Here is a 20,674-nt window from a genome sequence, read left to right on the forward strand (position 1 = left end):
GTTCAGTGAACCACAGATTATTTGAGTGTACACATAATAAGTTAACACAGTTTTGCGAACATTTTCAATCCATAAAGTGCAATATTAACTGACATGATAAGGACCTGCTCTTGAGGCCCTGTCTTAAAGAAGGTCCATGTGTGAAAATCAAATTCTAACACTTTCATTATTTCTGTTTTCTGCTTATACTGTCATAGCCTGCCTCTCAGATTGTGGCAAAAAACTTGAGTATGCTGAATAATAAAGTAAATCTACATTAATCAGAACAAAAACAAATATCAATATATATCAAATGATATCAGTAGTGCAGAGAGTGAATGAACGAGAGTAACCGGCATGGGTGTTGTTAACAGAAGTTAAGGCAGCAAAAGCTAAAAAGCCAAAGATATGCATGGGAAGAGGAGAGCTCAAGCGGACTGACTGCTGGCCTTCCCATCCCTGCATGGGGGCACATCAGGCCTTCAGGTCCAGCCACTGCACACAGGAAAAACACAGCGCAAGCAAGCAGATTACTAGATTAATAATTTTGCTAGAGCATTGCTAGTCCCGGGGAGTATTTCATCATAGACAGACACAATGCACAGAGAGTAGGAGGACATGGGGGCTAGTAAGGGCCCTTTTTGCCCTGGGGCCCTTGACCTGGCAGGTTAATCCAGCCATGAGTGTTACCCAATGTGACTCATTGTGACTCATATTCTAAGTTTTTGTTACTGTCAACATGAAAAGACCAAAACCACATCTCTGACAGGTCACAAATATATATTTTCAGTTTTCCAAAAAAGTCTCAATAATTTCCTAAAACATCTGCATTTAGCAGATGATGTTAGTAAAACAGGAGTAAATAATGTATATGTTGGGGACTATTTTCAGGGCCAGATTTGATGCCCTGGTGGGGATTTATAGCAGCAGGACAGTGTACTAGTATTGACTCAAAATAAATTCAGTGCCTATGGCTCATTGATATGTTTTAAATAGTTTCAAGCTTTCAAGCTTCAGGCTTTGGATACAAAGGCAATGCTCGTCAATTCATTATTACCAGACTTACCCTTTAACTGGAGTCTGTCTATTCATCTGTAAACATGTGTGGGTTTTATTTATTTATTTATTTGTATTTTGAGTGCCTGTGGGCTTTATACTTTGTTAGACTGACAAAATGAGTATTTAAACTTATAGCTGAGTTTGTGCTGAAAAAGAATAGGACAGTTTAAAAGCTGAAAAACAAAGACAAAAGTGTATGCATTGAAAGTCGACAAGAACAACCTGAACTGGAGGGTTAAGAGACTCTGAGTAGGATAAAGTAATCCAGCTCTTGTTTTTAAATAACTACTGTTCATGCTGCATGACTTGAAGAGCTTCTTGAACTCCATCCTACGTCACTTGTGTTGTTGTTCAAGAACAGATGAACCGAAGTGAACACTCTCAGCGAGTCTGAACATTTCCTGACACAAAGGCCTATGGCAGACGTATTAAGATAAATAAGTAATTGTTGAACAATTGCAGACTTGTGTATTCCTCTGACAAAGGAGGTGCACTTTGGCTGATACATTATATCTCAGGAATCAGACAGTATGTCTCCTCCTTTGTTGCGCATTGATTATTATTACTCCTCAGACCTATTCTGCTTATCCCGTCGATGTGTGTTTCCTGCAAGGCACATATTGTACGAGTTACTTTACCCCACAGTTATGGCTATGATTCAGTGAGACACAATGGACGCCACATCCTTTATGCTAAAATCTGTTTTGGGTCTGATCAAACACAGCATATGTTTATCTACCCTGCCCTTACATGGCTGTACCCTGTATGCCACTTTGCATGGCAATCCCTCCAAGCTATCCACCATGGCACTCGCTTGCATGACTTGTGGCAAAGACTATTTCTAATTCATAAAAGCCAAAAGGATCAATTCAAAATTCATGAGCAATCTGTCCTGCTACAACCAGTGATTTCTGTGACTGTGGGGCAGTGGAGACATGGTGCAACAGAAAGGAAAGTTCTGCCTCCCCTCATTTTACAGGAAGACACAGACACAAATATACTCAAGCATGTGCACATACACGTGCACACTAGAGCAAAAGGTAAGAAGAAGGTTCTGATGGGTATTTTTTAAATTACTTTGTTAATGCAGGATTTAGAAAAAATAGAATATGAACCTTATAAAACAGGACAAATTGCTAATGGAGCTCTGCATTCATCAGATAACTGCTTTTCTAAAAGGGAGTAAACAAAGGATGATGGTTATGGTTATTTTGCTTCAACAGCTAGTAAATATGACAGCTCACTGCATCATTGAGAGGTTCCCCATTTTATGTAATTAAAGCTTCTTGTCATAACTGTTTACTAAATTGAACTCACTAAAATTTAAAAACAGGCAGTTGTTCAAAAAGATCAAAATAGGGTGTGCAAAATGAATACAGTGCATTATTAAAAAGTTTCTTTTTCCAATGACAACAAATATGAATGAATGCAACAAATTTGAATTACAACGATAAATTAATTTACTGATATATTGGACTGACGTGGTCCTTCTTGATTTTGGATATGATGCAAATCTTGTTGGCTGGCTCTAACAGGCCATTCTCACTGAAGACCTTTTGACATGTCACAGTGGGAAAAGCACAGGTGTAAATAATAAAATGATTGATTTCCATTTAACTGCTTTGGTTTCAGGGTCCTGGTATTGTGCATGTTCGCTCACTGTCACACTGTCACTGTTCACTGGGACATTTGAATAGAACAAAGCCATCATTAATGTTATAAGTAACACCTGTGCTTTTCCTACTATAACAAGTCAAAACGTCTGCCGTGGAGTGGTGGATGCAGCTTTACTGACTCTATACTTATTGTATAATTGGTTGTATTGCATTATTGCACAACAATATGTTTATTGTACGTTTCAGCTGGGGACAAGTTTAATTTATAGATACCGAATACTGACAAAAAAGTACAGGCTGTGCACAGTTTCAGTCCAGAACTGCTGATCTTAGTCTTGGAATTTAAAAGTCCATCTAAATGTACAAGGGAGAAAGAAGCAGATTTATCACATGCAATTATCTGATATCTTGTATTTTCATACACATTTTCAAAGTCTCTTGTAAAAATGGAAACTATCAACTTTGTCCATACAACTACTTTGGGTGGTTTCAAAGACTGAGTCTGATTTATAGGTGTCAGACATAATACACTGATTTATTTAAATAACAAAAGACCACACTTACACAAGGTCTGAGTGGCCTAAATGTGATCTATGAAAAAGTTTAGAAAAGAACATGATGACAGAACATGGTGGCCAGTCTGAATCTTGCCGTTTTCAAACTACTGCTACAACAACTCATTTTAGGTCTGGTATCCTGGTAATTGTTAATTCACATTGCCATCTGCTGGTGAAAGCACAGATCATGTGGTCACTGAGAATGCAGAGCAACCAAACTAGCTACAGCTAACGTCTTTATCGATTGGCTAACTGCCGCGATACCACCAATCAGGTTCTAGATTGTAGGCGGGACATCTGAAGCCAACAACAGGAAATACACACTCGATAGCGAGTACTTTTTTGGAAACTTTTACCAACGTAAACCTATTAAGAAGACTTTTAAGTGTTCAGTAATCTAGAGATTGATACATCAGCGGGGAGTTTTATTTTATGGCGTTAAACATTAAGATACTTTCAACGTCTCAGACAGGATGGATCATCTGCTTTGTTTGTTTACATGGTGAATCAGATGACGAGCTAACGTTAGCAACCTAGCTTGGTGAAATCGAGTCATATGAGCTGATAATTGTCCAGCAGCTTTGTCCTCAGGAATGAAGCTTAACATTAGTGAGAGAGCCCACGGACCTGTACTCAAGTGAAGGGTCGTCTCAGGTCGCAGTGAGCCGTTGAACGTGTAACTTAACAATGCGAAGCTAACGTTTAATGTGTCGGGCGTTAGCGACGTTATTTAGACGAGTGAACTTGTTTTGTCACTGAACCTGCGGCCGGTTTTAAAGGCCTTACAGCGTCTTCATGTCAAGATGCCTTGTTCCTGTGGGAACTGGAGAAGATGGATTCGGCCGCTGGTCGTTGTGCTTTATATTTTGTTGCTATTAGTCGTCCTGCCATTGTGCATCTGGGAACTGCAGAAGTCAGAGGTCAGTTGGAACAATCAGTGGATCTGATTGACATGTTGCTTAATTAAGCACATTAGATACTCAGATACTGTATTTATATACAATTTTGAGGTACTTGTACTTTACTTGAATAACGTTATATTCTTTAGATGGTAATTTATACTAACAATATTCAGCTTTAGACTCCATTGCATTTATCTCACAGCAGTAGTTATTGATTACATTTAGAGATTCATAAAAAACACATGATTCACATGTGATACATTACTCACTGCAAAACATCTCCTTATCAAGTCATTTTAGTCTGGAATTGAGTCCTTGAAGTCTTGTTTCTTGTTTCAAGTATTCGCTAAAATGAAGTGTCTTTCTTCATTATTCTAGTCCAGCGGCCTGCTGGTTTCAGTTATAAACAGTTTGAATTAATGTTACTGATCTGACAGAAATGTCCTTGATCAGTTATAAAATACTGTTCAAAATGAATGCATCCGTAATAATATTCCTACAAGGTAATACCTAAATAACACTATAAAAGTGATCATTATGCATTATGAATACTGTTACTTTTGGTACTTTGAGTACCTTTTGCTGATAACACTTCTGTGGTTTTCCTTTAAATGTGACTGTTGAAATGAATTATTTTTTTCAGAGTTGTATTGCTATTTTACTTGAGTAAAGAACCTGAATACTGCTTCCACCCTGACTTTATATTAAATGTAGAAAAATTACATTCGGGGTGGCCAAAATGCTTTCCCAGACTAAAATATGTTTAATGATAACTGTGTTGACTGTTTATTTCCATGTAATGACAGGTTGGCACTCATAACAAAGCATGGTTCATTGCTGGGATATTTGTCTTCATGACCATACCCATATCATTATGGGGCATCCTCCAGCATCTGGTTCACTACACTCAGCCAGAGCTTCAGAAACCTATCATCAGGTAAAGATGGCAACAATCATGTCATCCATGAATAGTCTGAAACTGGGTTTTAATAGTTTTTTCTTTTTATTGTGTTTTTTTAGGATATTATGGATGGTCCCAATCTACAGCTTGGACAGTGTGAGTGGTGTATTATAAAATCGAAGCCATTGTGCAACACATGTATGATTGAGAGAATGCTTTTGCACCTTCTGAAAAGTATATATCCTCACTTTCACTTGTAATCCCTTTCTTTTCCTAATCTTGCAGTGGATTGCATTAAAATACCCCAGTATAGCCATTTATGTGGACACATGCAGGGAGTGCTACGAGGCCTATGTCATCTACAACTTCATGACCTTCTTGCTTAACTACCTGGAAAATCAATACCCTAGCCTGGTGTCGATGCTGGAGGTCCAGGAACAGCAGAAACACCTGCCCCCTCTTTGCTGCTGCCCGCCCTGGCCAATGGGAGAGTAAGTTTCCTTTAGAATTGTAAAATGTTTACACTTGCATACTTGCACACTTGACTTGTGTACATAGAATCCATGTGGGACTATTGACACCTGAAGTGGGTCTTGAAATGACCACCATCTAACTGATTTTTCAATAATATTATGGATTCATACGTTTTATCGTCAGTGTTCTTACATAAATGAAGGCATGCAAGGTTGTCCCTTTGATATTATTTGATTTCAATTAGGTGTTTACTGTTTTGAAGAAAATTACTAAAAGATAAAAGGTGACAAGTTTGTTTCTTGAACTTGAGTTTGTCTTAAGGCATTGAACTCTTGAGATGGAAGTGTTTTTTTTCCTCAGCAAACAACTAAAACAAATCAGTGACAGTCACCAGCTTCGTATTAGCGTCAGTCAGGCAACATCCGCAATCGGTTAACATGCCTGTGTGCAGTTAATTTTGTCCAGATCATGTCATGTTTGTTCTCCTTCAAAACTGGAGAACAACCTGATTAACATCTGCCGAAGGTCAGCAGCATCCTTATTTATTAACTTTGTAGTCTATAATACTGCCCTTTTCAAATTTTTAACCCTTTACAGTATTGTCGCACTTTGCATGTGGACATCATAGACCATGATCGAATAGTTGTTGAGGAAAACACGGCGGTTCGATGTTAAAATATTGTCATTGCACTTGTTTCAAGGATTTACTCAATATTTTACTGATAACAGAAAACTGGAGGTTGTTAAACCAGTTCAATTCATACATTTCCTTTGCAGGGTTTTACTATTGAGATGCAAATTGGGAGTGTTGCAGTACACAGTTGTAAGACCTGTCACAACAGTGATTGCCTTGTAAGTAAGCTCTGCTCTTCGTGCACTTAATTTTATTCTTTGAGACCAATCACAGCTTATTGTTCCCTATCTGTTTTGATATATGTTGTGTCTTCTTCTTCTTCTTCTTCTTCCTCCTCCTCCTAGGATCTGTCAGCTCTGTGGAGTGTATGATGAAGGCAATTTTAGTTCAACAAATGCATGGACGTACCTGGTCATCTTCAACAATATGTCACAGCTGGTAATACTGCTGTTTGTTTTTTTTTTAATGAGTCTAACTGAAATTTGGAGCATGTTAAAGATAAAATGGATGTAAAAATGTTACAGGCAAATAGAAAAAGTGAAGTAGATTTCTCTCTCGTCTGTGTTCTCTTGATTTAGTTTGCCATGTACTGCCTGGTGCTGTTCTACAGGGCTCTAAGAGAGGAACTGAGTCCAATCAAACCAGTGGGCAAATTCCTATGTGTCAAAATGGTGGTGTTCGTCTCTTTCTGGTAATCCTTAGTGGAGTCAAACTCAATGACATGATCTGGAAATGTCTGAAAATGTGCTTTGCATGAGCTGATTTTACCTTGCTTGTATATGCCGTATATGTTGGTGAAGTATGCATGCGGCCTCTAAATTTATATAGACAATGGCATCAGATTGTGTGGTAGCGACTGAGAATGGTTATTTTGTACACTCTTATAGGCAAGCTGTGTTCATTGCTTTGCTGGTGAAAGTAGGAATTATCTCAGAGAAACGTACATGGGATTGGCAAAGTGTGGAGGCTGTAGCTACAGGCTTACAGGTAAGCTAAAGCGTATCTAGTTAAGAAACAAATATTGAGTTTGAGTGAGTTTGATCCTGGTGTCTTTTTACCATTGCCAAACACACTTAACTGTCCTGTTTCCCCCAGGATTTCATCATCTGTGTGGAGATGTTTTTGGCAGCCATTGCCCATCACTTCAGCTTCACCTACAAGCCTTACATCCAGGAGGCTGAGGAGGGGTCTTGCTTTGACTCTTTCATGGCAATGTGGGACATCTCTGATGTCAGAGCAGACATTTCAGAACAAGTCCGCAATGTTGGTAGGTGCCTCCTGGCTACTGGAGTACTTGTACAGTTGTGTATTGTGAGTATCATATTCTCCAACATGGAGAAGACGGTAAGATTTTTTTTTTTCATTTACAGGGAGAACAGTTATGGGTCGGCCAAGGAAGTCCTACTTTGGTGAGGCGCAGAATGACGGCGAGCGATCTGGCCTGCTCTCTTCGGGCTCCCAAGATGCCATAACCGAGGCGGCATCCAACCCCGTGTCACCCAAAGGTCAGTACCAGGGCCTGGGCAGAACCCTCACACCGCACTCTTTGTCAGCCCCCGCTGGGCTCAGCTCGGCACCGTGGGATGAAGGATATGAGGCTAGACCTGAAGAAACCCAGGAAGAAGAAAGGACCAACCAAAGCAAAGAGGCAACGGAAGCAGATCTCATCGTGATCACCTAGCCTATCGTTAAGGCTGATGCCACCAACTGACTCTACCAGACATGGTTGGGCAGGACCCAATTACAGCCTTGCAATTTCCCTTCAGACGTGACTGTAGTGATGCAACATGAAATAACCTGTTTAAAAGGGCACATCAACCGAGTAATATTAGACGTTTGCCAACAAATGCAAAACCAGGTGGACCTCTCTGCCAGTGACAGCTCCAAGAATGTTCAGTGGCACTAAATGATTTGCAGGTGACATTTATTTTATGTCATTTTTGTTGTACTTGGGAGTCATTTGGCTCAGTAGGCAGAATGGATTTTAGTTCATTGTAATTGGGAAAGACTTTTAGTAAATCGTAACGTGCATCCCAAAGAGCACACCTCTCCTCGAAGAAACAAGTGTTTGTGCTGTTGTGTTTCTTGAGATGAGACGCCACATTGCGAAGCATGCATTTGTATCATTTCCAAGTGGGAAATAATTACACACTTTTTTTGTGTGTGCCGCCTCCGTCATATCATGATCTCCGATGTTCAAGAGAAATATGCAACTTTTAAAATACAAATGTTTTCTTCACTCTATAAATAGGTTTATAGTGATTTTCAGAGGGCATCGATTGAAATGAAAATCTACAATACTAAAGCACATTAGATGTCCAGAATCACTTTTTTTTTGTCCTATCCTGTAGAAGATGTGTATCCCTGAGAGAGGGGATGAAAAAGAGCAGAAGAAACACATTTTTGGATGCACAGATAAGACTAAACTGTTTCAGCAGACAAATGAACTTGGGATGAGTAGGTTAGAGCTATTCCTGCTGAAAGGTGGATCCTGACTGACAGAATTACGACCGAATCAATTCATATTAAAGTATTAAAACAATGTACATAATGTCAGTCTGAAACTGTACAATCTGCACATTCTAGTAAATTCATATCAATGCTTTACTGCAAACAGCTCACTCTATAGTGTTTGATAGAGATTTAGTCACTAGTTTTCTCAGATGCCTTGCTCTATGTGCCGTGGAACTAGTCCATCCACTACATTTAGCATTTATAGTCCAGGATCAGTTATTCTTTCATTTTCTAGCGGTTATTCATCTTATTTGACGAGGTCTTCATCATTTTTAGCCTTCAAGCTGGAATCATTCTGCAGGTACTGCACCTAAGCCATTTCCTTTTCCCCATAGGTTTTCCAAGCTCTTGTGATTGTGATTTTACATGGATTTGTGCAGGGATATTGACTTGTTTAATGTACAGTTTGTGTCAGAAAAGACAATGTATCAAATCAACAGCCTAATCTGCATCATGTCCAGCTAGAGAATGTTGCCTTACATGATTTTATTTTTCTAAATAAAACTGACTACACCAGAGCTGATGTAAACGTTCTACATTTTAATTTAATTCCATCTCTGACAGCCTCCTCAATAAATGAATTAACTACATTTTCACTGATTTCTTTTTTTCTTCTTGCATTTATTAAGAAAATGTCTCATATTTATTGTTGAACTGCTTTTTATTGATACCGACAAACATCTTTTCAAAAACAACTGTGCCCATAATCAAGGAACAACTATAATATTTATATTATATACTTGCAAATATTATATTTATAAGTAAAAATTATAAATGTCCTATGATCTTAGAGCACAATTCAGAAATAAAAACAAAACTTGAAGGTTCATTGTTACAAATTCTTTATGATCATGATTACCCAGCCTCCCAGTGGTACCTACAAGGGTGCGGGTCATGCAGGCTTCTACTAAATCTCAAAATAGAGATCTAATGTGTCTGAGAAAACTTGGAAATTTGAAGACAGGTATTAACATTTATGAAGAATGACATTGGAGAAGATAAATCTTTAAAAAAAGATACCAGACAGGGGATACATAGTATTTAATGCATTCCCCTATGTGTCACTAGCCTCTATTTGATTGAGGCATAAAATATATAGAGATGAAAGTAGTAAGAGATTATTGCTCCATTGGCCTGAGGGTATTCTCTATATGGGCTGATATGGAGATGGTGCTCTTGTGAAGCTTCACAGCGAGGCGGACCCAGTCTCCAGCTTGTACCTCCAGGGGCTGCTGCAGCACGGCAGCCGCCTGCTTCCAGTGAGAGTTCTGGCTCAGGGTGCTGACACTGATCTCCTGGTCCAGGTAGATTTGGTACCAGAAAGGAATTGCAGTTATTCTGCCTGCAGACGTAGCCTGAACCTGGGAAACAGGGATTATGGCTTAAGATACTTAACGGTACACAAGAACAGTCAGCTTCTGTTAGTTTGAAAATAATATATGACACGTTAGTTCTACCCTGACCAATATGTTATTTTCAGTTTTCACATTCAATATTTATGAGCTTCGGGGAAATAGCATGGATGGGATTAGTTCACATCACACCTCATGTTAGATTGCTGGATGAATGTTAAAAGAAACTTGTGGAGATGAAAACTAAACTTTCATGATAAAGTTTTATCTCTGAACATTCAAACAATGGGTTTGTGCTAAATTTATATAGAAAAACACAAAGTTAGGAGGCAAAGTAAAGTTAGAAGTTTGTCTGAGGGAGATGTGTACACTCTGTCTTAGTAAATATGACTCATTCTAGGTTTAAGGCTGCAATATGTTATTGAAGTTTCAGCAGTATACTACTGTTGTAGCACAGCACTTGCAAAGACATGGCTTTTTAAAGTTTATTTATATTCATTCCAATTGTCTTACCTTTACTTCTCTGTTAGTGTAGTTTGCGTTGGCATCCATAAGGTCAAGAACAAAGAGCTCCACAAACTCACTGAGATGCCTGCACTCCAGTGTGGAGAAGTCCAAAAACACATGGACCGGTACCTAAAGGACATAAAAGATAAACTCAATGTTATCGAGTTGTTTGCAGCAGATAAAAGAAAGGACTGTCAGGTGACATTATCAGTAAGGAACCCATAAAAGATCAGGCAGGAAGAGCTATTTGGACCCGACAGCAATATAACACAAAACAGATGCTCCTGATGCTCAGGTTGGCAACCGCTCTCCACAAGACGGGGAATCAAAGCGCACTGCTTCGTTTAAATACACAAGGTAAAAAGACTTCATTATTGTGGCTACACGATTTCTATAAAAGCTTCTGAAAAGAGGCTCAGGCCTAAAAAAAAAGGAAACACTGCTGCAGTGTATTAAAAATCATGCAGAAGCAGACTCACAGTTGTTGTGAAACACTTAGAAACCATTATTTATCCACATTAGTTTTCAATTTGTAGTGTCAGTTGGTAATCACTAAATCACTGATTAATGCTTGGAAACTAATCTTCCACCTCAAACTCTTCAAAACTTGACAAACAGGCCGTGGCTGCCGGGCAGCAGACTTAAAAGCTGAGGGAGAAGCCAGAGTGGCAGCACAGAAAGTGTCACCGTTTCCTTTACTGCAGAACAAAAGAATCTTTCCTCCTCCCTGTCACAGTTGTGCAGACCTCGGAGCCCGCTGTTTGATGTGCTTGATGTAATGTGTGCTGATGGATTCAGGTAAGAGTGTCTTGGGCCAAGCTGTGTGTTGTGTCTTCTGTGACAGTTGTGCTAGAAAAGTGCCCTCCACTGAGGGCTTCAAAGACAACATCTGTTAAAACAAACTACCATCCCGTGTGGGGGCCTGCGGAATTAGAGCACAAAAATGACGCTGGGAAAAAAGAAAAAAAAAAAAAGATAATTTCCAGACCAAATAAAGAAAAATAATTCAAAGAGATTTCGCAGCTTCTTTAATGCAGCAGAGAAGCACACATCAAAGAGGAGTGCACAACAGAAAACAGTCCTGGACCTTAGTATTCCAAGTGAAATACCTTGTTCAACAAAACACAACCCCATACATGGTAGGAAAAACAACTGGATGCAGTCTGGCTGATGAACTTAGGCAACTAAGGTTTGTTCTGAGAATTAGTTTTTTTTTATCTTTAAAGTACATAATGGGAAAACTTTGAATGTGAATGATGCAAGCTTACAAACACAGCATACTGTGTGTGATAACCGTCAATATTGCATCAGGAACATGAGATTGACTGTTGCCTCGGTAACATGAGACAGAATACAAGATATGAGCGACCAGAGATGTACAAAAGGAAGATTTTGCAACTTGTGTTATGAAGACTGAAGAAGTTTAAACTTGCCATGTTCATCACAGCGGATGCAGGGGTCAACAAAGTTCACAGAAACGCTTTTGTTTGATTTTGATCAGATGCTTCTTTGAACCAGTCACTGTCCGCACTGCAACAGCTGATCAGACTGCGTGCCGTACACAGCTTAGAAATGTAGTATGTCACATTTTGTGCCATATTTTCAGGGACTGCTGAGTAGATGTGTTACCGCCCAGTGTTTTAAAATGTTAAGTCATGCTTAAAGTCCCCCTCCACTCAACAATATGTTGTTCTTCCTACGGTTGGATGTTTGAGCTTCTCTGTGCAGAATCATGCATGTGCAGAGTTTGACAGATTTCAGATTTTAAAGGGCCAGGTCTACGAGCATGATTTGTGACATCACAAGTAGTTCGGGAGCCAATCCTGGTCCAATTTGCAACTTACAGAGTGTGATGTAGAAACCTGAAGTTACCAGTGCACATACACTGAGAGTGGACTTTACAGTGAGTCTTGCAGTAAAACTTTAGAAATGAACATAATTAGCATATTCACAGATTCTGAAATGTTTAAACAAGCTAGCAGGAGTAAATGTCTTTTTAAGGATTTTAATATGGGAATAAGACTCACATTATTGTTCCAAGCAGACCATTTGTACTTATGTTTTAATACATGTCGGGAGGGGATCGCTATGACATGGCAGGCCAGTGCACCATCATCTTTCCCTTTTTGCTTTGTAACTTTTTCTCTGTGAAAATACAGAGAAGCATTTGACATCCTTTGCTGTTTGCCTCAGTTAAGGTGGCCTACATCTTTTTGTTTTACAAGTCCAAGATAAAAAAACAGAAAAATACAAAAATGGGTCAGTGGCCATGGCACAGCCTACAGCAAACCCTGCAGTAACCATTAGGTACTACAGAAAAGTTCTTTACATGCAAAGTAAATACCATAAATAAGTGAACCTTGATACATGGTAGCTGATGTAGGCACACTTACAGTGAACTGGTTGATGAAGGGAGCGATATTGAATCCCAGTGTTGGCTCCTGACCCTGGACAGCACTTTCCAGCAGCAAAGTGTCTGACTCCACCAGCATACCGTGCACCACAATCTTTTCTGGAAAAATACGACCTCCGTCCTCCAGCAGACACCTGGCGTAGATCATAGGAATATATTTGACTCTAAAATATCTAAAAGTAAAGCACTAAAATAATCGTCAAAACACAAAGGACATTTCTGCATGCTCGACTGGACGCTTCCCCCTTACCTGGCCAGCGAAGCTTTCTCCATCAACTTCTGTCTAATGAGACCACAAGTCTCTACACAGTCCAGCATGATGGCACTCCACAGCTTCTCTCTGGAGGGCCTTTTCAGCATCCCCTGCTCATCCTCCGTGTGGTTGAGCCAAAACTCTAGATGCTGTTCTGGGATATTATTGGAGCGAGCCAGTCTCTTTAGGACTTCCTGCTGCTTCTTCTTTTCCACAGAGCTGTACGCTTTTACATGACCATGGCTGGCAGCGATGAGGGAGAGCAGAGAGAAGCCCTCTGACACGTCGAGGACATAGAGCAGGTCACTACTGTGTGTGGACTCAGACTGAACACCTGATCCTCGCTCTTGGTTTTGGCATTTAACCTTCAGCTGGGAGATGAGTTTGGCCAGCGCGCTGCAAAAACTCCGATGGTAATCCTGATTGTTCAGGAGCGCCATTTCTGAACATTCCAGCATGCAGAAGTCTTTAGTTTGATTCTGATCAGTCTGAAGGCATGCTAGTGCACTGCACAGTTCCGCCTCGGGGTTTTGATTTGAAATGGGGTTTCCAGAGTACTGCGAATCCGGACGCTTGTCTAGACGGATTTCATGCCCATCTCTCAGTACGGCGACACTGCAGAGCCTTAGGAAGGCATCTCTGCAGGAGACTTCAACAATCAGCTCGTCTTGGGGTTTCAGGAGAAAACCTGAAAAGAAACAAAAGAAGAAACCACTGACTCGGCTTGATTATACTAGAGCTGTGCGAACCCCAATAAAGTTTTGGTTCCAACCGAAATGTAATGTAGCACAGAGAAGTGATGAAAAACGCATTGCATGTCTGGTTTGTAATCTTGTTTACTTATTTTTTTAAAAATCAGACAGCACCTGATTTATCTAAAGCATCTTTGATTGCTTGTGCTTAGACAACATCTTAAAAGGGTATTGTAGTAAAACATATTTATATTGTTCTCAAAGTTAAGTATAAAAAAAATTTAATTCTGTTCTAGTGTCTTATGTGAATTCAACTAAAGGCTTTATCTACACCTGCTGTTAAAAAGGAAACTTACAAAGCACCTGAAATGACAAACAGAAAGGGAAAATAAATACAGATAAATAAAAAATAACATAATTATTTATAATGTCATGCTTATGATTTTATACATGCTAAGCTGACAGGAGTCAGGAGGAGGGAGGGTTGTGACTTGTGATTTCGGGCTGTATAAACTTGACTTAACTTGAACAAGCATGATTCCATTTTTTTTATGAAAAACAGTGAAGAAAGGGCAGAAAGAGACAGAGAGCAAAGAAAAAGCAGGAGATGTCGAGAGAGAGAAGGAGAGCGAGCCCAACAGAGAAATGAGATTCAGGGGGACCGGGTGCACAGAGGGGGGGGGGGGGGGGGGGGGGGGGCACAGAAAGGATTCCTCCTGGAATAACATCTGTTCATGTCTTCATGTCAGTGCGCGGCTCGTCAGAGGCATTTGGGGAAAATGCATATTTATTGCCTATAAGAATTTCATGAACACTAAAGAGTGTCACAGGCGATCACGGCGCACACGTCACAGCAACCGGGAAACGGATGTCGGTGATCACCGGGAAAGGTGGCGGCTCCCTTGACGCTGCCTTCACCAATTAGCAGTGCAGTGAGATGCTGTTGAGCCCTGTCTGAAGGATGATGTACTGCAATGCCAACTGGAACATGTCACCTCATGTCAGTGGCTGTTAGGTTCACAACGGCAAAGTAGAATAAGAACAGAGCTCTTAGGGACATCTGGCACTCTAATAATTAATGAATGCATTTAAACTTTTTGCAGTTCTTGTCAGTTTAAGTATGTTTCTTAAGAAATATCAATTTTACTTTGGTATAATAGCTTTATTGCAAGCCTTAAAGATAATAAAATGTGTGCTATACTTATTTGGACTTCAGTGATGATAATTAAGGAGTGAAGTGTCACGTTTTTAAGACTTTCAGTGAGCTAAATCTTTATGTACCATCATCCAGTCATTACAGTGAATTATTCTCACTTTTCTCTCATTTTCATATGAAGTTCAACTAAAGCTTTGGTCCAAAATTAACTGAAGGCTGTAGTAAAGTAGTAGTGATGATTATAGGCTAAAATATTTCCTGTAAGTATTACCTGGAATTATTTAACACAGTTAAAAATCGTTAAATACTGTATGTAGTCTAAACCATACACTGCCCTCCTCTGATGTAACATGGAAATGCATGATAAATCAGAGTAGAGAATACAGGCTGAGGAGAAAATAAAAACTTTATTACAACTATTCTAAAACAGGCTCAGGTCATGACCATTTAAAATAACTCGTGAAAATTAAAGGACAGTTCCCTGGACACACTACAACAGATGGACCATGCTGATTAAACTGAAACTTAAAACGAGTAAAAATCAGTATGAAATATTGCCGTCAACAAGTGTTGCCAAACTTCCCCCATAATGTTTCCCTGTATGTCTACTGAATCGTACCCTTGGTGTTGTGGACAGGGTAGATGGCTTGCTCCCAGCAGGTGTCTTCCTGGGGTCCAGTAGACAGACTGCTTTCCTCGTCCAGGTGGAGCTGGAACCACACAGCCAGAGCATCCAGCTCCCCCTCCTGAGTGACAGGCAGGCGGATCTGCTGAACCTCCCTGGAGCTCAGCCCCTCCAGCTCCTACAGGTTAGGGACAGTGGACGTGTTACAGGGATATTGGCTAAAATCAAAAATAAAACCCAGTTTGGTTGAAAAGGTAGTTGTGAACGTTATTGGCTTCTGAGAATTTGATAGACAGTTTGGACGTTACTGGTCTTGTAGCTTTTCATGTCCAACTTGCTTGTTAAGTCAAAAGCCGAGGAGAGTTATGTTAAGGCGCATTCACTTCACATTGTGCACAAATAGACTGTGGGTTTATAAGTCTACTTCTAAACCTGATAGACTACCTACTGCATTTCCATCCAGTCCAATGACACCAATATGATACTAAATCTGGCCATCCTTGCTGCAAAAGAATTGCAATCGCAGGAACACAAATGGAAACCCTGCAATTGTGGAAAATGCAACTACCTGTATTACAATGCAGTGTTCTTAAGTGCTCAAATGAGCTGATGCTAGACACACTATCAGAGCTCTGTCACCAGACTAAGTTTGTCTGAAAGTCCCCACTGCATGCGAGTGGATAAATATTCTTAGCCATGAATATCAACAAATGACCCTACAGGTAATGTCTGACAGGTAAACGCTGTCTCTCCAATCTGGCAGGGAGCTAATAAATCAGGCAACAATCCCTGCAGGCCTATAGCTAAATAATAAGTGGCCACTCATGTGTAATATTTCAGCCTGTGAGGCAGCCAATGGGTTAGTTTCATGGGACCAACAGACATATGGTCAGGTAAATTAATGATTTTTATTCTGCTTGACTCAAGGCGACAAATAAACATTAAATATTAGGGTTTCTCACATGGCTGCATAGCAGACACAAAGAACAAGCAAAAGTTAAGTCAAAGTCAAAACACAGTAGCTGAATGAATTCAACGATCATATCACTGGAAGCTATATGTTGAACAGATGATATATTAGTAGGGTCCATGCATTTGAGTCTGTGTTAAACGATAATTTTGCATCTGTCGTCTTTCCTGTTTCTGCTCACCTGCACGTTGTTGAAATCTATGTTGAGGGCTGTGAATGGCTCCGTGAGAGGTTTATATCCCCCTGGCAGTCTGCTCAGTCTCTCTGTAGTGTAAGGCTCCATGGAGTCGTCCGGCTCAGAGCTGCAGCTCACTGGGCTGCGGAGCTCCCCGGCTGCAGCCATGGACAGACTGCCCACCTCTGACACACAAAGCCTGTGTGGAAAAACAAACAGCGACCTCATGGTAGGTCCAGACACCTTGTGCTGCTTCAAAACGCACCTTCTTCTGTTTGTCTCAAAAAAACTGGGACGCCAGGGCCTACCTGTGGTGCCTGCGGATCTCCAGGGACTCAACAGCCATACCAAACACCGTGGCTCCAGCGGGGATGACTCTGCCTGTCGCAGACTGTTCCTGGAATTCATTCTCACCTCTCTTTAGGACAAGAAACATGTGCTTTTAATGAAACTTCACATTTAGCCCCCTTGATGGCACTAACAACATGGAAGTTAACTGGATACATTTACCGTTAACCTGGTACACTGTTTGCCAGTTACTGTACATGTTGAAATAAGTGAAATATCACAACTCGTACTGTAAACTCAGGTATCACAGAACTTGCCCCAGTTTAAAAAGCCCCCATCTGAGGATAAACTGAGAAATGTTTTACTTCACGGCCTTAAAGCCATCATTAGTTTTGTTCTCTGTGAGGTTAAAACATTTCATTGCCTGGTCTTTGAGTCCTCCAAGCCCACATCCATGTTATTTAACACTTTTCTGAAAATTGTACAATAACTTTTTTAGGATTTCCAAACCTGTATGTCAGTGGCAAACAGCAATAGATTTTGAACTCAAGAACTCATAGAAACATCAATATTGCACTGTGGCCACTGGAGAACAAAGTTCTGTTTCCTGTTTGTGTTTAATAATTGAAGTTACCTGTGGAGGTAGCAGGAGGTGGTGCCAGGCATGAATGAGACTTTCTATGATGCCCTCTCCAAACAATCCTGCATCCACCGTCTCAGTCACCACCAAGGACACCCTAAGAAAAACAAAAAGATTGAGGGGAAAAACACGAGATATAATACTTAACTCTTAAACATGAGGGTGGATCTCATAACAGCAAAAGATAAAAAAGGCATTGTGCTTGAATAGTTTTGGTATAAACTGTACCTGTGTGGGATGTCCTTTGGCACTTCCATCTCCAGAGACTTCATATGGAGGATCTTGATTCTACCATCCATTCCATTAGCGGTCACCACCTCACAGGCCAGTTCGTACATCGTCTTCGACAGTTCACAGGCATACACCTCAGCGGCCCCGGCCTTCTTAGCACACATACTTAACAGAGAGAACCAGGAAATCAGAACAATAACACCCACACATTAAAACACATTTATTCTAGCTGTTGCCAAAAGAATAAACTAAGGCATGGTATCACAACAAGTGTGGGGTCGGACTGGTGAGGATCGAGGTCTAACTTATAGTATAAAAAATAAAGTTTCAAAATTCTCATGGAAAATGTCTCACCCAAGGATCCCAGTGCCAGTACCTATGTCAAGTACAGTGTTGCAGCCGCTCTGAACAGCTTTCTGAATGGCTTGCTGGTACTTGCGGTTCCTCCCATGGTCGTTGAGCATTAAGAAATGCCAGCGCTCCACCAGCCAGTTGGCCACACGGTAGAAGTTCTCCCTGGCTTCTGGGTAGTCCGGTCTCACCTTCAAGGCTTTATGGAAATGACCTGCGGCTTCGTCTCTAAAGCCCATTCTGGATAAGAAAAGAGGAGCCACAACATAGTCAAAAACAGTACAAGCAAATAATTCATCTAAATAATGTAAAATGACATTGTGCCCAGTAATTACAGGAGTGGCGACGCATTGTAAGAACACTGGTATCTTCGCAATTGCAAAAACAATTATGCAGGTGAGGATAGTACCTGAACAGGTGTTCACCCATGCTGTTCAGGATAACCTCATCAGCAGGAAACAGTTCCAGCGCTTGTTCATAACAGTCAAAGAGGTCCTGAATGCGGCCCACAGAGTCCAGCTCCTCTGCCCATTTGAAGAGGGTGAACCTGAAGGACTCCTACAAAGGGAGATGTCACAAAATTGAGTTCCAAAATGCAACATCTTTCGATTCTGCAGCAGTAAAAAACAGACTGCGGCGTGTATGATTGTGGCTGATTATGTGTGTATGCACAATGTTTGGCAGTGAATGTACGCAAATGGGTTTTCAGATGAAGTGTAAACAAGTGTTATTACCCTTGCAAAGTCCTTAAACATAGGTGCAAGGTTGAGGACAAGAAGGTAGTGCACAAACGCAGTTCCATAATCTTGGTTGAACAGGCACTGCTGGGCACTTTCTAGGGAACTAGAGACCAGCTCGTTCCTGGCAGGGTCCTCTCTGCGTCGCCTTCGGGTCCTCCTGCCATGCTTCGGCCGTGCACTGGCGTTAGGCATCCCTTGCAAAGTAAAGCAGCGGAGAAGTCTATTAGGAAATGATGAACACAACAAATGGCACGTTTAATAGGACAATAAGGTTCCACATATGACTCTGTGCTGTACTGTATGGCTCATAGACTAAGGAAGCCCATTTCTGTCAGGAAAACATTTAAAATTGTGAGATAAATACATAAAAATGTTGAGGTAATAGGGCCAACCTTTGATTTACGAAGTAGTCAAAATTAGGAGATATGAAATCATGATTATAAAGTCATAATTTTGACTCAGGAGAGCTCACAGTTTTGACCTCCAAAAACATTTTTTTTCATTGCAAAATGAGTTAATCTATTTTTCTTTTCAAAAAATTAACTATCACACTAACATAACTTCACATAAACAGGAAATCTTACAGGAGAAAGCTACTGTAAATTAAACAAGACGTTAACAAAGATACTTGAAACAAAATGCTAAGTACTTTACATGCATTACTGACCATTTCTGTTGACTTACTGTGTGTTATTTTTTTAGATCACAGGCTGTAGTATGGGATGGACATACGCGGAAAAGATCACTGTTTAACTAGCTACGGTGGCGCTGCTAATTTTGCGAACACGCAAACGTTAACATTACGGTTGTGTCCAATAAAGTCGTTAGCATCGTTGAGAGCATCCCTTCTTCTGGTAGCAGCCTAACGTTAGCTCACATGATAAAAGCTGTTCTGGCAATAGCTACGATAGCTTAGCTACATGTCAAAAAATGACCGTATCTGTTTAAGTTCACGTTAAAACGGCTGGATGTTGATTAAAACTGTAAATAACATTTCTGCTGCCGTTAAGACAAGAAACGTGTCCGCGCGCTAAACAACTCTGACAGAAACATGTAACGAGACAAGGTTCCACGGGCGCAATTGTAATGAAGATTATCATATTTATATTTACAAGCAGGGCGTATTTGCCATAGAACACATGGTGAATAATAATTTCCGTGTTAATTTACAAATTAAGCTACGGTAAATCTTACCGCCTCAGATTTCCCTCTGATGGAACCAATGAATCATGACGCACAATCAAAGAGTAGAAAAGAGCAAGATAGTTCCCACACATCGCTAGAACATGATTTCATGTGCTTGTACCTGTGTTGTATGTCTTACATGTTGCATTCTAGTAGCTTAAGCCCTTTAAGTACTAATTATTTGCTCACACTTGTCCACTCCAAAATGACACCTTATAGTCAGTGCTTTTGCTTAGATTGTGTCCCTAATTCTGCGTGTACAGCTTTCATGCTTGCACAGTAGGTGACTGATGGTAGCTCCACCTTGTAGCCACACATTTACAGTTTGTGATGATCTGACTGGGGGGGCTGAAGACTATGCAGGAGCTTAAGCACATAACGTTGGTAGATTTATATGCAGCACTTTTTGGTCGCCTGTGATTGGTTTTGAGTTGGCTTCTGGTGTTTTTGATGGTTTACC

At 40.4% G+C, this 20,674-nt stretch overlaps 2 protein-coding genes across 4 annotated transcripts; one reads left to right on the forward strand and one right to left on the reverse strand.

Annotated features, from left to right (window-relative positions):
• Nucleotides 1–3,987: 3,987 nt before the first annotated feature.
• On the forward strand, nt 3,988–9,216 carry tmem184c (transmembrane protein 184C). Its single transcript, XM_070919348.1, has 10 exons — nt 3,988–4,131; nt 4,920–5,050; nt 5,134–5,170; nt 5,300–5,505; nt 6,266–6,340; nt 6,467–6,560; nt 6,701–6,813; nt 7,010–7,109; nt 7,218–7,389; nt 7,493–9,216. Exons 1-10 carry the CDS (start codon nt 4,015–4,017, stop codon nt 7,801–7,803), a joined length of 1,356 nt encoding a protein of 451 aa, XP_070775449.1. The 5' UTR covers nt 3,988–4,014; the 3' UTR covers nt 7,804–9,216.
• A 72-nt stretch (nt 9,217–9,288) lies between these two features.
• On the reverse strand, nt 9,289–19,221 carry prmt9 (protein arginine methyltransferase 9). Of its 3 annotated transcripts, none has more exons than XM_070923402.1 (12): nt 19,024–19,221; nt 18,699–18,847; nt 18,293–18,529; nt 17,936–18,103; nt 17,702–17,804; nt 17,088–17,197; nt 16,786–16,978; nt 15,629–15,812; nt 13,159–13,849; nt 12,889–13,042; nt 10,502–10,624; nt 9,289–9,997 (listed from the first exon to the last, which is right to left on the reverse strand). In XM_070923402.1, the coding sequence occupies exons 1-12, from the start codon at nt 19,219–19,221 to the stop codon at nt 9,755–9,757; spliced, it is 2,553 nt and encodes an 850-aa protein (XP_070779503.1). In that variant the 3' UTR covers nt 9,289–9,754. The 3 variants fall into 3 exon arrangements, with proteins under 3 accessions (XP_070779503.1, XP_070779487.1, XP_070779495.1); XM_070923386.1 differs by having other exon boundaries at nt 17,088–17,218; XM_070923394.1 differs by having other exon boundaries at nt 17,088–17,170; nt 17,654–17,804.
• Nucleotides 19,222–20,674: the final 1,453 nt, after the last annotated feature.

This window comes from Enoplosus armatus, chromosome 2, assembly GCF_043641665.1.
Source record: "Enoplosus armatus isolate fEnoArm2 chromosome 2, fEnoArm2.hap1, whole genome shotgun sequence".
In the NCBI taxonomy this organism is placed as follows: Eukaryota; Metazoa; Chordata; class Actinopteri; order Centrarchiformes; family Enoplosidae; genus Enoplosus; species Enoplosus armatus.

What these genes read in the sequence shown, in the direction of transcription:
- tmem184c (XM_070919348.1), top strand. Translation starts at nt 4,015, where the DNA reads ATGCCTTGTTCCTGTGGGAACTGGAGAAGATGGATTCGGCCGCTGGTC. An exon ending in CCGCCCTGGCCAATGGGAGA is followed by an intron (nt 5,506 to 6,265) that starts GTAAGTTTCCTT and finishes TTTCCTTTGCAG; the next exon opens with GGTTTTACTATTGAGATGCA. An exon ending in GTGGTGTTCGTCTCTTTCTG is followed by an intron (nt 6,814 to 7,009) that starts GTAATCCTTAGT and finishes ACACTCTTATAG; the next exon opens with GCAAGCTGTGTTCATTGCTT.
- prmt9 (XM_070923386.1), bottom strand. Translation starts at nt 19,221, where the DNA reads ATGCCTAACGCCAGTGCACGGCCGAAGCATGGCAGGAGGACCCGAAGG. An exon ending in GAGATCCGCAGGCACCACAG is followed by an intron (nt 16,979 to 17,087) that starts GTAGGCCCTGGC and finishes TTTTCCACACAG; the next exon opens with GCTTTGTGTGTCAGAGGTGG. An exon ending in GAGAAAGCTTCGCTGGCCAG is followed by an intron (nt 13,043 to 13,158) that starts GTAAGGGGGAAG and finishes GATCTACGCCAG; the next exon opens with GTGTCTGCTGGAGGACGGAG.